The sequence below is a fragment of the Ctenocephalides felis genome, unplaced genomic scaffold, assembly GCF_003426905.1.
Source record: "Ctenocephalides felis isolate EL2017-DRISC unplaced genomic scaffold, ASM342690v1 CF-g0.4_SCAFFOLD_01886, whole genome shotgun sequence".
NCBI lineage: Eukaryota > Metazoa > Arthropoda > Insecta > Siphonaptera > Pulicidae > Ctenocephalides > Ctenocephalides felis.
This window is the reverse complement of record NW_020538040.1, coordinates 138,231,917-138,247,781: the sequence shown is the minus strand read 5'-3', so window position 1 is coordinate 138,247,781 and position 15,865 is coordinate 138,231,917. Positions and strand designations below refer to the sequence as shown.

The 15,865-nt window shown below is 27.1% G+C and overlaps 1 protein-coding gene across 2 annotated transcripts; it reads right to left on the bottom strand.

Annotated features, from left to right (window-relative positions):
- Window positions 1-3,618: 3,618 nt before the first annotated feature.
- LOC113376595 (E3 ubiquitin-protein ligase TRIM33-like) lies at window positions 3,619-15,469 on the bottom strand. Of its 2 annotated transcripts, none has more exons than XM_026616571.1 (19): window positions 15,284-15,469; window positions 15,033-15,207; window positions 13,603-13,822; window positions 11,297-11,411; window positions 11,064-11,212; window positions 10,889-10,999; window positions 10,500-10,662; window positions 10,286-10,430; window positions 9,844-10,152; window positions 9,375-9,500; window positions 8,404-8,550; window positions 8,247-8,332; window positions 8,027-8,171; window positions 7,560-7,720; window positions 6,599-6,776; window positions 5,689-5,833; window positions 4,406-4,580; window positions 4,167-4,319; window positions 3,619-3,885 (listed from the first exon to the last, which is right to left on the bottom strand). In XM_026616571.1, exons 1-19 carry the CDS (start codon window positions 15,362-15,364, stop codon window positions 3,727-3,729), a joined length of 2,943 nt encoding a protein of 980 aa, XP_026472356.1. In that variant the 5' UTR covers window positions 15,365-15,469; the 3' UTR covers window positions 3,619-3,726. The 2 variants fall into 2 exon arrangements, with proteins under 2 accessions (XP_026472356.1, XP_026472357.1); XM_026616572.1 differs by having other exon boundaries at window positions 8,404-8,517.
- Between the last annotated feature and the right edge of the window lie 396 nt (window positions 15,470-15,865).

Sequence of the window (15,865 nt, the reverse complement as noted above, 5' to 3'; positions counted from 1 at the left end):
ATATATATTAGGGTGGTCCTTAAAAAGGTCATTTTCGAATTTTCTTGCTCCCAGGGGCTCAAATGGTTCCAAATAGATAAAAAACAATTGTCTGAAAGTTTTAGCTCTTAATATTAACGTTTAGATAGAGCGCAAATAAATCAAAGTTTGTATGGAAAGAGCATAGTAAAAAATTTTAAAGTTTTAAAAAATGTTTTAGGTATAACTTAGCGGCAAATGAATGAGTTTTATTCATTCATTTGTTCGGTAAATTACATCTAAAAATCATTTTTTAAATTTTTGAAAATTTTTTCATGCTATTCCCATACAAAATTTTGATTGAATTGCGCTCTATCTAAACGTTAATATTAAGAGCTAAAACTTTCAGAGAATTGTTTTTTATCTATTTGGAACCATTTGAGCCCCTGGGAGCAAGGAAATTCGAAAATGACCATTTTAAGGACCACCCTAATATATATATATATATATATATATATATATATATATATATATTTGATGGTAGAGTATTAGATGTGTAAATATTTTGTTGAGCTTTGAACAAAGAATTACAATTTTATTCATTTTATATAAAAAATCCTATAAAAATTCCTTTTATATAAATTTGACAAATGTCCTGAAGATGGAATGTACCAAGTTCCGAAACGTCGACAGTAAATGAATAAAGAAATGTTTTTTTTAAAAAAAAACTTTTTTGTATTTTATTACTTTTTGGATTTCTCGTTCAAAGCTCTACAATATATATATATATATATATATATATATATATATATATATATATATATATATATATATATATATATATATATATATATATATATAGACCAAATGATGACTGTTTGAAAAAAAAGTCAATTTCTATTTCTTAAATTAAAATTTGGAGATGAGGCTGATAAAAATCTAAATAAAAACTAGTTTAAAGTTTTGCAAAAAGTAGGAAACAAAAGAGGATTACCATAGTCAAACAGCTGTATCTCCAAAAATTAATTTTTGTTTTAAATCTTCTCGTACACATATTCTTAAATAGTTAAACTTTAAGAATATTAAAAAAAAAAACTATTTTTTGAATTTCTACACTAGAATACCCCCTTAATTCAATTAATATTAAAATTATTATGATAACTTGATCATTTAATATTATTTAAATAATATTATTTTTCAATAAAATGATTAATGAATGAATGCCAAATATTATTTATATTATAGGAGTACATTCTATTTGGTGGACTTGACCTACTTAATGTAAGATACTAAGTAATAATAATAATAGAAATAATAAATTGGTCCTTGTAATTGAATTATAAAGTTCGAAAAACTTTCATTTAAAGTATATTTATAAATAATACATTCTGGCTAATGTACTTATTTCATAGACCTTATAATACATAATAATGATATATAATATATAATAATAATAATATATAATATATAAAAATAATAATAATGTATAAGGTCTATGACTTGTTTACAAAGTCAGTAAATAAAATAAAAATACATTTTTAAACAAAAGCATAACTTTGAGGAATATAATGGGGAGAAAGTTTATAAGGCCACAGACCTCTTTACAAGCATATAAAACAAAAAAAAATCAATTCGATATAGCTAAAGGGATGCATATAATGATTTCAAATCTACATGTAAAAATTGTGCAACTATGGTTTTTAAATAGAAGTCTGTCACTACTAACATATCCTAACTATATTAATAGTATTGCTTATCATTTTTAACAATATTAAAAATTATTAATAATTTGTAATGAACTCAATTTACATCTAAAAATGATTGCAATACAAACTATCATTGTTTATTCCAATATTGATTGCTATATGAATGCAATGTATATATTTTCTTATAAATTAAATTATACTCTTCATTGTTTTTACTTTTTTTTTAATTTTATGTACAATCTGAATTATGTAATTTATAAAGTTTGTTCTCTTCATTTTAAGGAGTAACACCACTGTAAATTTTGATTTAATGCAAATATTTGCCAGTCACACAAAAAACATTATTCTATGTGTTTCTCTAGCATGTACTATAATTGCTTCTTTTAAGATTGAATTTGCAGAATTTGCAGAATTTGCATGCTCACCAAAATAATTGTGGTGCTGTAATTTTTGAATATTTTTTTTACATACTAACTTCCTCCAACATCATAATTTTAATACCCAAAAAATATGAAAAACATGTTTTTTGCAGTTACAGTGGTGTTACTTCTTAATTATAAAATCTAAGTATTCCCGTACTAACACTAAGGTGACCATATTTTTTGTCAAAACCGGGATGTCAACTCATAGTTATGCTAATCTGGGATGAGGGCTTTATGCTAATTTCTTTAATATGATTTAAAATAATAATAATTATTCATTACATACTGCATCATGTAAGCATACTCGTATATAATTTGCAGATGTCTGATGGGTAGTTGTAATTATATTATCAAGTAATTGTGAAAATTCAATTTAAGCCTATACTTTTCAAAAGCCTGGGACAATCCGGAACAAATATTGCTTTTAAAAAAACCTATAATATAAAGTAAAAATCCGGTACAGTCCCAACTAAACCAGGACATATGGTCACCTTAACTAACACTAATGCCACCAAAAATTAATGAAATAACAATTTATAATAACAATGTCACACACATTGTTATCACATCATTTAAAACCTATATTTAAATCACTTATTTTTTTAGGATTAAAATTTAACAACAATTTGTACAATTTATAATTCAAATTATTTTACTCTCAACAATCACATTATCATATTTATTGGCAATACTTCGTATTATTTACAAAAACACTCATTGAGGGCCTACAGTAAACCTATTAAATTCTCTTAAAACAAGCTTTGCATTATAAATTTTGACCTCAGAGAAATCAAAAATGTATCAAATGATACAAAAATTACTATACATGCATATAAAAAGAAGTATCTTGGCACTTGATGGCTTCGGGCACTACTTTTGTCAGGCCTGTTACCAATATTGTTACAATTATTTTTCTCAGCTAAACCGAAACAAGAGAGCTTTTTAATATTCTGTTTAACATAATTCCAATTTGTCTAGGCTTTGTATATTTGTAAACCCTAAGTACACCACACTCCATGCTAAAGAAATTCTCATGGACACAATAACAGAAAGTATCATGCACAATTTGAATTGTGTATAGACATTTTAATATAAACTTATTTAATGGAAAAGCCATTGGAAACAAATCAATCATCATGTTCATAAATTTACATTGAATTCATATTTAATATCAGAATATTTCTTAGTACCTTATTTTTCAATAACTTTCTTTCTAAAGGTACAAAAATATATATCATTTTTTATGATATTTGACTCAAATCAATATATGTAAGTTTAGTAGATATGTATTGAAATGAACAATTTTTAACTGACTTATAAAAATAAAGAAAATTCTAATATAAAAAATTTTAAATATGAATATCATGTAAATAACATGCATATACTTAAATAGTGTCTAAAATTGTTATATCTACAATCTAACTATAACTCATTCATTGTAATGAAAACTCATTAACGAGATCACATGATAGAAAATATGTGTCAATAAAATATAAGATTTATAACAATCTAATTACTTTTAACTTGTTTGCATTTATAAAATATTGATTATTAAATGAAAATAAATTAACTATATCTACAATTTTACAATCATTGGGGTTAGATGAAAATAACTAATGTATAGAGGTTGATTAAATCACTTAATCTGATAATTGCCTTCTCATGCGTTTCATTGGCGGAAACTCATTTTCTGTATTATTATTTTCCAATTTAACATTCAAGCTAGGAAAATATTTTTGCACTTGCACATCAAAAAATTCCTCTAGTGTAACTGCATTTTTATAAACAATATCTTCCACCTGAAATTAAAAAATATAATTGAATAAACTTAAAATGTATCCTATTCATATTTAGATTATTCGAAAATATTGATTATCAAATGTGCATTTATAAAAGTAACACACTAATATACCTAGGATAAGAAACTATATAATTCAAAATACAGTCAGCTGAAAAGCAAGATGGCTTTTAGAGATTATTGTGGTAATCACATTTTTATTGAATTCTTGTTATTATATAGCTTATATTTTTTAAGAAATAAATATTTTAAATAAATTTATGTCTATTATCCACAACTTACATCATTGTATAAATAAGCATTTGAAAACATTAACTTAACATCCTTTATAAAAGCAGAAACAGAATTGTAAGCCCCGGGATGACCATCTTCCAACTTCTGCTTTATTGTACTTAGTGCTATTGGCTGTTTGATTTTTGAATAATAATCTAAATTCTGTGAAAATAAACATTCATTCAAAACAATATATCATTTGAACAATAATAATCGATCTTTGTACTCAAACAATAAAAATAACTTACCTCAGGACTAACGAGTTCTCTAAATGGTAAACTAGGCTCATATTGGCAGTATAGTTCAAGAAGCAAACGTTGAAGTACTCTTTTCAATTTGTTAGATAATATATTTTCATAGTTTTCTTCAATTTGAATATCAGCAAAGTTAAAACACAACATGCACTGCCATGTTTCACTCTCACTGTGGAACAAAATTCATAATAGTAAACTTTTGAAAAAAAAAAACATTTTATGTAGATAAATAAATAAATAAATCTATAAATTGGAAGTTCGGGTAATGTTTGTGATTCTCTCATTGCAAAGATAAAAGTAATTGACTTATTATTGAAGTTATTGCTAAACTGTGAGTGCTAAGCAAAAGAACACAAAAGCACAGTTAAATATTTTTTAAAATACATAAAAATGCATAAATCTGTTTCACATTATAGAAATAAATATTCATTAAAATCTTGTAGAGCCTAAATTAGTTCTATTTTCATTTACTAGTGTTATTTCAAATCTTGGAATCCTCACATTGTTCTTTCCTTATAGAAAAATAAAGGGTATGGGCGCATTGCCATATAGAATCGACACCACCCTGGTATTTAAACAATTTATATGCCATTTTATAGGTCTATTTATAGGTGTACTGGCTCTGTTTTTTTTTCAATTTTCCAATGCGTTCCACTAAATTGATTTGAACAATATTTTCAGTACTAAAAGGAAAAATAATAGTCTTTCGAATAATGCTAATTAGAAGGTGGTCCAACTAAACGCACTACCCGAAAACAACAATTAAAAAATTATTTTGTCTTTTTCAGCTAATAATAAACGATTTTTTGGCATCGATTGTTCTACATAATGTGGTCTGAGTCAATGTGAGTACAATCACGTAAAAATTTGTTCGATATATTTTAAGGTTACGCCAAAAAGTGAGATTGAAAGAAGGGGCCACTTTGGCATATTTTCAATGATATCTCGCCATAAGATGAGGTACAAAGTTCAAAATTGGTATATCGGTATTTATCAAATATACCTATAAAAGGTGGGGCCGATTCTGTATGGTTATGCGCCCATACCCTTTAGACAAAAACATTGTAGAAAACAAATAAACAGACAATACAGCTCTAATTCATTCTATTTTGCCTAGTATTAGAAATTATACACATAACAATTGCATATTACAGATATTATTATCTGTAATATTATCCTATTACAGATAAGTTATTTTCAATTGTCTAATGTTAATTTATGTGATAAAAAAATAATAATAAAAATAAAGTCTTGGTAAGTATTATCTAGTAACATACTCAGGCAATGATGACAATGCAGGAATGTGACAATTCTGGTGGAAGACTTTCGGACACTTATCACAGCACATTAGCTCACCACCGTCCATACAAACTGCACACCAATCTTCATTTGGGTCATCTTTATTTTCACTGGGCACTGCATCTGTATTAAGAATATGTAGCTATATTATATTATTATTATTAAGTATTTTACCATTTTATAGTCCTGAATAAATGCACCAACTTTTGATGAAACTTGCGTGTGTCATCATTCAGCAGTGTAAAAAACATTATTTGAATGAATAACAAAAACTTTGTGTTTGTTTTGTGTTTTTTCTAGTTTGGTATGCATATTTCTTCTCTTTAATTTGTAATTGATTTTCAAGTTTTTGTTATTCATTGCAATAATGTATTTTAGAGTGCAGAATGATGAATAACATTAAGTATTGAGACATATAATAAAGAATTATTTCCATATTATCTTTCTGTACTTTAAAAAATGAGCTGCATATAATTTCAAATATATATATATATATATATATATATATATATATATATATATATATATATATATATAGTTGAAGTAAAATATCACCAAGCAAGGATTTTTCTGATTGCAAATAGTTCCGCAATTCTAATATAATAATTCTTGCATTACTAATAATACTTTACAAAATATAATATAGATGTAAATCTAATTTTACGCTTATTTCCAAAAATAATTGGTCTTTTAAAAACTATGTTCAGAATTCTATTATTGCAAAGATTCACACCTTTCACACTTGAAAATCATTTATTTTGCTAAATAAAAACTTATATAGCATAATTTAACTTTGCATCTTAATCTTCAACCTTGTTTCAGATATGTATTATTAAATTGACATAGTATATTTATTTAAGAAATAAATTATATTAAAAATATGCATACTTGGCATTGGCATTGGGGTTCCATCGGTAGAACTATGCACTTGGGGGGAGCACCCCTTTTCATTTTCTACTTCAGGCATAACTTGGACACCAATGCTATCCAGTTTAGCAATAGTTGCCATTAAATCATTCACAGATTCTTGGCAGAACTTATCAATACTTTCAGAATCCTTTGAACCCTAAAAAGAAGAAAATAGTATTTATATATAAATACTAAAGAAATTATATATATATATATATATATATATATATATATATATATATATGGGTCATTCTTTTACAAACCGTACACCAACCATACCTTGACATTTATTTAAAATATTTGCTATACATATTTTAGATAATATATTTATTTTTCCTCAGTAACGAAATTGTAAAATATTTTAGTTAAAATTAGTACTAGTACAAGCGACTTGCGCTCGAAAAGATTTATATCTTATTTCATATCTTTCGATGTAACAGCCTTTCCATCGAATTGTAAAAATAATTTTGTAGTAGATAAAACAAGAAACAATATGATTTTTTACAAGATCGATTTAAGTTGGGGCGCGCGTATGTAAAAACCAATGTAAACAATCTTGTTATTATTGTTAAAATGATTGCAAAAACATTATTTTTTTTAAATTACTTCAAAGTTGAGTTCATGATCAATATAATAAAAAAAACAATACTGATCTGATCAACACAGCTGAAGATAATTACCATAATGCAGAGGAAGTTCATAAAAATTGAAAAAATCGGCAATATTTCAATCGTAAATATTAGCCAATTCTAAATGTCACTTCTTTTTTACCAAAATCCGTTCGATTTGTAAAGGAATGACCCACATATATATATATATATATATATATATATATATATATATATATATATATATATATATATATATTCATATATTCATATATTCAATTATAAAAAGTTTTCTAGGTAAACATAATTAAAATTATATATTATATAATTACCAGTAAAGCATTAGGACTCGGTGTTTTGGGATTTGTTGAAGTAACTGTACCCCCAGATTTATGTGAAGGTTGTTTAATTGTAATTCTAAAGTTATCATCGCTATTTGTATAAGATCCACTAGCGCCATTTAGAAGCCCAGTTTGTCCATTGGTTACAACACCTATTAATCAAATTTTATAAAGTTATAAAAACATAAACACAAATAAAATATATTTTTAGCGTAGTTGAATTTGAATAATTTTCTATGCCCATGTATTTATAGTTTGCCTAGTTCAAACAAATTTAAAACAATCTAAATTCTTTTCAAAATAAAAAATTATTATTAAATTAAATTTCCTTATAATTAAAATCATTTTAAATGTATTCATCCATATAAACACTATCATAAAATGCCTACTAAATAATAGATATTAACATAATATAAATAATACTATATTAATTATATAAAATGATTTAATTTATTTACCATTAATACTGTTAGCATTTTGAGGAATATGCCATTTGTGAGGAGCAGGTCCTGGCCGGTTCATGGATGGAAGCTGTGACATTTGCTGCAGATGTTGATTTGGCATATGCATGGGCTGCTGAGACTGATATGGTGGAATATAAGACTGCAATTTGAATTGAAAAATTTAAGAACTATTACAATGCAATAACATATCAGTGGTTAAGTCAAAATGTTTTACCTGTGATACAGTTCTGATAGGATTTGTATTAATCGTTCGATTGTAATTTTTCCCAGTATACAAATTTGGTGTAGAATAACTACCCCCTGCATAAAAAGTAAGAATAAAAATTAATAAACTGCCACTATGTCTTTAATAAGAATTAGTAAGTTTTTACCTGAAAATGATGTAGGTCTTGATGCATACATCGAAACAGAGTTGGATGGAGTTCTTATGGCATTGTAATCTGGACAGTGAAGAGCAGCTGGATTTTGCACTTGCATTTGTTGCACTGGAGTATTTAATAAACCTCTAAGGCTTACATCTAAATTGTGATTAATTTTATAACAATTTTAACAGATATCTATTGCAATTCATGAACCACTCAACAGAAATCTTGTAGCACAAAATGTAACTGTTCATATATCATAGATTAGATCATTTGCGAATGAAAAATATTTCAAATATTGCAATAATAGCAAAATATGAATCTGATTAAATTTAGTTCCCCTTTCGTCAGTATTGTTCCATAAAAACTTGTGTACAATATAACAGAAAAAAGGACTTTTTGCACAAAATATCATTTTATTCACAACACGTTTAAAGTTTATGAAAACTGAATATTATTATCATATTTTCTACAAGATTTAACTATTTTTGAATATATTTTAAATAAATTCATGAAAAGCAATTATCCTCATTGTAGAATAAATTAATCATGCTGATATTAATGAATGAAATTAAATATGTATACACTTGATCCTTGCAAAAGTGTTTTATAATACATAGTCAATCAGTTATCTATCTTATTATGTAAATCTGAAAGTGTTTTTGGCATTATGCAATTTAAAATGACAAATTTATGATTTTTTAAAAATAATTAAAGCAAATGAAATGAAGCAGATTTCTTAAATATGTTACATTGATTGCTTAGTAAGAATGTATGCTAATCGCAAATAATAAACTTAAGTTTGATGTAGTCAAAAATAACATTAAATTAAACATTAAAAAAACAAGAAATAACTTCAAATAAATTTCTATGCTTCTATTCTAATGTTAATTTATACGCTTTAGTTCAATGATACAAAAAAAAAGTATTACAAGATGTATAGAAAAGAGAATAATATTTGTTTAATAATTTTTAAATACCTATATTTTGAGGATGCGTGGAGGAGCTGACTTGCTGATTGCGTACAATATTAGTTGGATGTCGAAGTAAGCTTGGAGATTGTCTTCGGATCATTCCCATCGGAAGTATTTGTCTATGTTGTGGTGCTGCCATAATAAAATGTAAAACGCATTTAAAAAGTGATCAATGAAACTTAGATTGAAATATTTAATAATAAGAAACAAGAAACTATTCAAAAAGTACTTATATTAAAAGAATAATATGAAAGAATATCTCTGCTCTAAAATCAATCATCACGAGCTTATTATTTCGTAGGTGCAAAACAAAAATTCAAATAAAAATTGCCATATTTTACAATACATATTTAGCCAATCTGATTTGACAATATTTTGTACAATCGCTTATTGTGGTATGACTTTCATAAATCAAATAAGTTCGCTAATTAGCTTTGAATTGATTACACAAACTACATAAAAAAAACAAACTCACCTATCACTGATGAATTCATCTGATGATGTGATTGTTGATTCAAATTTGGAATGGATGAATATGCTGGTGGCATATACTGCTGTTGTTGAGGAGGCATGTTATGCATTCCAACCCGGTATTGTTGTTGAGATGAGGGTGATGGTGTGCCCATTGGTCTCAAAAGTCCGCTTTGTTGAGATTGATTTTGATTACAATTTGTTTGTGATTGCATTGAATTCAAATTTTGCTGAGGTAGAACTTGTTGCTGTGATGGGGCGGATGAACAATATGTTTTTCCATCAACTACGATTGTTGCAATAGATGAAATAACTAAAATAACAATAGATGTGTGTTATTATTTACATACATAAAATTCCGCTGTTAAAACATTTAAAAAGATTTAGTGAGTAGTTATCAAACACATATAACATGTTACTATAAAAATTTAGTAGTGTAAATATACCTTTTATTAAATCTGGAACTTTTTCTAAAGCAAGATGTATCCTTACAGGAATTTCAGGATTTGGAATATCGGCTCTTCTGCACTTAATGCGTTGTAAATGATTAGTCACAATGCGTTTACTGAACAGAACTGCACTATCACTACACTATAATTCCAATAAATTAAATTATAAAAAAACATAAATTCAAGTATACAAAAATTAAAATATATGTACCTTATCCAATGCCCCATTGACAAAATCTATACAATGATCTGTCTGTTGTGATAATTGTTCTAATGCTAATTTTTTTTCACTCAAAGTTTTTTGTTTTAACTCGCATACCTCATTTAGCTTCATTACTAATTGTTTTCCTCTTGTATTTATAGCATTTGTCAACCTGATAAAAATGTGAAGTCATTGAAAAGAGTTTAAAATTATTCAAAAAATGAAAAGAAAATAGCTAATAACTTAAAACAATGCTAATAACTCCCTAATTAACTACTAGGAAAAAGATAAGTACATGAATATTTAGAATATAATAAATCTTTTTAATTATTAAATTTAATACATTGAATAATTTCAGTATCAACTAATGATTAAAAACTATAATATATTTATGATACCTGATAACCATTTGAGCAATTTCTTGCACAATACATTTCCTCTTATCTGTTATCAGTGACTGTCGTTCATCTATTACTTTCATAGCACTTGCTAGCAAAACCCTTTTATAGCTGAATAAAACAATAAATAAGTAATTAAAACATAAATAATTGAAGTCATTTATATAATGCATACCTGACTTCTTCTAATAAGCTATGAATAAAATTACGAGCTTCATCCGCAATTTCATGGCTAAATTTATATTTATGATCCCTGTGGCCTGTTAGTTGGCAATCACGGCAAGTTAACTTATCACAGGTTTCACAAAATAGGGACAGAATCTCCTAAACATATACAAATAATTATAAATAGATAAACAACTATTCTTAATAGATGTATAATCATTTTTTAATTAGGTTGATTTTTACCTGAGGATGCATGGTGCAATAAAGCTTTGGTGAATTTTGATTGGCCCCAGATTTGTGGTTAGATGAATTCACACTATCTTTAGGTTTTATAGTATGTTCCTTTGTTATTTTCAATCTAAAATAATCAAATTATTTATAAATGTGTCTTCTGAACCTATATAAAAATGAAACTTAGCAAAGCTAATATTTTACAGTAATATATGCGCATACTTTAACTGTATAGGATACAATAATAGTCCTGCAAAACTCGTTTATTTTCACTGTGCTTTTTCAAACCCATTCAGTTCTATGAACAACATAAACTTGCACTTTTGCAAGCATATAACATATCTTATATGAGTAAAAAAATAACAAATAATGGTGATCAATATATGATGGCGGTTCAATAGTTTTCCAACTAATAATAATTAACAAATTTTAATTATAGTAATGGTGATCAATATAAAACACGTTAAAAAATCAGCTCAGCTTTGTCATTTTTGTCAAGAGCCATACCTCTTAAAATAAGCTTAGAATCTCAGAACCATACTGTTGTAAGAAGCATTTATCATCTCATACACTTGTTTTAAACCAAAACACATTACTTTGTCCTGAGATCACCACCATTATTCAACAATGAAAAATTTTACACTTACAAGTAAACCCCATATAAAACGTTACTTCTATAACACGGATTCGCTATAACATGGTTTGACAATTGAGTCCATCTCCCTTATAACACAACACAGTACTTTTAAAAAACGGGTTTGCTATAACACTGTTTTAGTATTGAGCAATACCCTAATAAAATGAAAAATATAGTAAAACCTATAAAAAACAATCTTTATCTAATATAAAAATAGTAAAACCTCCATACAATAGCTCAATAAATAACTCATTTGACATTGTTTATTCAAGCTCATACATTCCATCAAAAAAAAGGTCTAGACTCATCTGGACTGTTAGTCACTTTTTCAAACAAAAATCGTTTAAATAAAATGAGCACAAAATTTTAATAAAAGTAGGTTTGCATGTGCTTTGTATTAATAAATAAATATGTAAATTTCTTTTCACGAGAAGCAAGCAATCGCAAATATAATTTTTTTTTGCAAAAAATACCGCATGAAAATGTAGATAGTATAAAAAAATGCTCAGAGAATGAGAGTATCTTTCCAAAAAATGATCGGCTTGGAAAGAACTTGTTTGTTAGTTATGACAAAAAATGATATAATTCATTTATGGTCCAATTCTGCGGTAACACAGTCGATAACAGCGTTGTTATGGTAACGCTATGTTATCCTTCTTTCTTGGTAGTAAAAACTAAAAACGCTATTTCTTTGCTGTGCGATCAGACATATTTTACATATAAACAAACCCAGAAAAAATGTTATGATAACTGCATCTTTGTGATGCACATTTATAACATACCGTTTTATGTGTAGATCACCTGATCGTACAGCAATTAAATAGACATTTTCACAATTTTTACTACCAAGAAATGAACATAACATAGCATTGGCATAACAACTATGTTATCGGCTGAATTACCGCAGAATTGGCCCCTTAACATTACTACATCTTAAGGAAATTTAATAAATATAATAATATTTATTATTAAATTAAAATACATAGCATGTTTTTAACTTCCCGAAGGAGAAGTTTGTTTTCATCAAAAAATCCGGTTTGCTAATTTTATGTTTTCTCGAAGTTTCTAGCCATTCTGAATCGAATGAAACCAAATTTGGAAAAAGTATGTGTGTGTGTGTATGTGAACAGATTTTTTGCCGTAAATCGACGTTTTCTCAAAAACGGCTAAACCGAAAATTTAAAAGACATTTGATGGATTGAGAAAATGAGTAGTTTTTTGACGTTTGTTAAAATTAGACGATTTACTTGGTATAACGATAGAGTACTTGGTCTTAATGAACAAACTAAATCATTAAAGTCCTACAGGAACTGGTTCAATTATAAAAATTATTGTTTTTTGCAAATTTGCTTTTAGAAAATGCTACGAGTTAACGTGTTTTTTCGTTTTCAATGATGTGTAATAAATCTACTCGAAATGCTACTAATCACTCATAAATTAATTTATTTTTTATTGATTAAGTCCATTATTTGCACATATCAAGAAGTTCATGTAACTTGCCTCAAGGCAAAATACCAATACCAACTAGTTTTTTTTAATTACTTGAAACTTAACCCCTCTTTTTGTACTAAACTTTTGTCCCGAATAATATGTATTTGCATAACACGGTAGGTTTTCAGAATGTAACTACCGTGTTATATGGTATATACATACATCTAAAGATATAGCAATTAAAAATTACCTTTGATGTGCCAGCACGCAATTAACACAAATATATTCTGCACATTCTTCACACCAATTTGATGCCAGAGCATCCTCTGTGCAACTGCTGCATTTAATATCACTTTCTTCAGTAGGAATGGGTGGTTCATCAGTTAATTCCGTGATGAAACGATTATCTATAATCTGTCCCAACATGCTAGGCATATTGCACAAAGCACATGACACTGTATGAGGTTGCACTACAATGGATAACAAAGACATATTCTACTTGTTGGCAATTATAAATTAGTGATATAATTTGCAAATTAAGAAAAAGCTCAATAATATGTCGAAACTCAATTATTATTTAATATCATAATTTTATTAATAGTATTTGAAATTTAAATTTTTTGATTTAGATATATGTTTGTAAACACTAGCAAGGTAAATAAAGATATTAACACTTAACAGAATTTAAACAGGTTGAATCTTTTTGTCTAACCTTTTGCCTAACCTAGTTTCAGGGCATTTTTCAGGTAAAATCTTTATGTTTTTGGCATACCTTAGAAAAAAAATCAATGTATGTGTGTGTGTGTTCAGATACAAATTTTCGTCGACGATTTTGAAAACACTGATCAACCGAATTGAATAATTCAAAAAACATTCGATTCATATTGATAAGGATACGTGCTGATTAGTTTTTGGAAAAGGTAGGTCCAACAGAAAATAAAAATCAAGTTTTCGAGAGAACAGAGCATCCGATTTGAATGATCTAAAAAACATTCAATTTGTAATGATTGGGAGAAGCGGTGATTAGTTTTTAGCAAAAGCAGGTCCAGCCATTTACAAGATACAGAGCTACATGTACAAAAAATGGCAGTTTTCGAGAGAAATAAGTATCCGATTTGAATGATTCAAAAAACTTTCTGCTTGTGTTAACGAAATAATTGCTTTTGGAAAAAAAATCTCATTTAAATTTATTTTTAAATATTTTTTTTGTTAATATCGAAAATAATTCAGATTTCAATTTTAATTCTGGTTAAAGTTCTAAAGCCCACATATATACTTTGAGTTAATAATTTTAACTTTGCAATTCAGTTTATATAATTCTTATAAATAATAGACGATATTACAGAATTTATAATAATCTTTTTGAAAACATTTAATATTCTTCAAACATTTCGTTATGGTACGGAAAGTTCCAGCAATTTGCCTTAAGGCACGATGCCATACATCACTAGTTTAGAATTATTTCTTAAAATCAATACTTGCCATAAGAGCAACGAATAGATTGTACTATGAATAATACTTTTATGCAAAAACGTAGATGTACGTGGCCAGTCCAGGAGATCAGAAAAAAACAACAAATCTATGGGATCTGCCCATTAAGTGTTGAATCAACATTAGATTAAATGGCAAATAAATCCTGAAAGATGTATTGATTTCAATAATCAGTTTTATAAACATTACCATTTGCGTTTGGCAATACGCTCTCTGCCAACTTCTGTGTCAAACATTGATCACAAGCAGCGTGTAAACATTCCAATAATTTAGGATTGTCATTTGACCTTAAGTTTAAAAGGCACCATACACATTGCATTAGAGCCTGTGATTCTTTGGAACTTGGTTCAACAAAATCAGCATTCTAGAAAGTAAATCCATCTGTTATAAATAATATCTGACATATATGCACTTGATACATTTGTAGAACATCTTTGAACCTGTGTGTCAATTGAATCCCTATTTGTTTCACCAATTTCCTTTTTAACTTCGACATCGTAAGGCAGTGCGTTTAATTCCATCTTGGAAGTTTTCTCTCCAGATCTGTCTATAACACCCAGCTCAAACCACTTCCAACTTTGTGATCATATTAAATCCATCATACACTATATTGATGAGATAAAAATTTATTGAACACTTGGTAAAATATTACCTACAATATTTATTTGCGTGTACAACATGTATTACATTTCGAAAAAAACAATAAACATAAACTCACAACATCACGGACATTTACATTTGACTTGAAGTATTTCTGACTTCTGTACTTCGAATGTATAGACACAAAACTACCATGCAAAAGTGTGTATTTATGACACCATTCATAGATGGCGCTCACAGCTATCAAAAATCCATTGATTTATAAATAATATTAAATGTTTTAAATAAGCTTACTTAAAATTACTTAGAAATATATTAACTAAATTGGAGATATAATATTTGACATTTGACAGCTTTAAAGTGTTCAATTGACATTTTATCATCTTGGCTATGTTTTGACACCTAACCTTTGCAAGAAATTG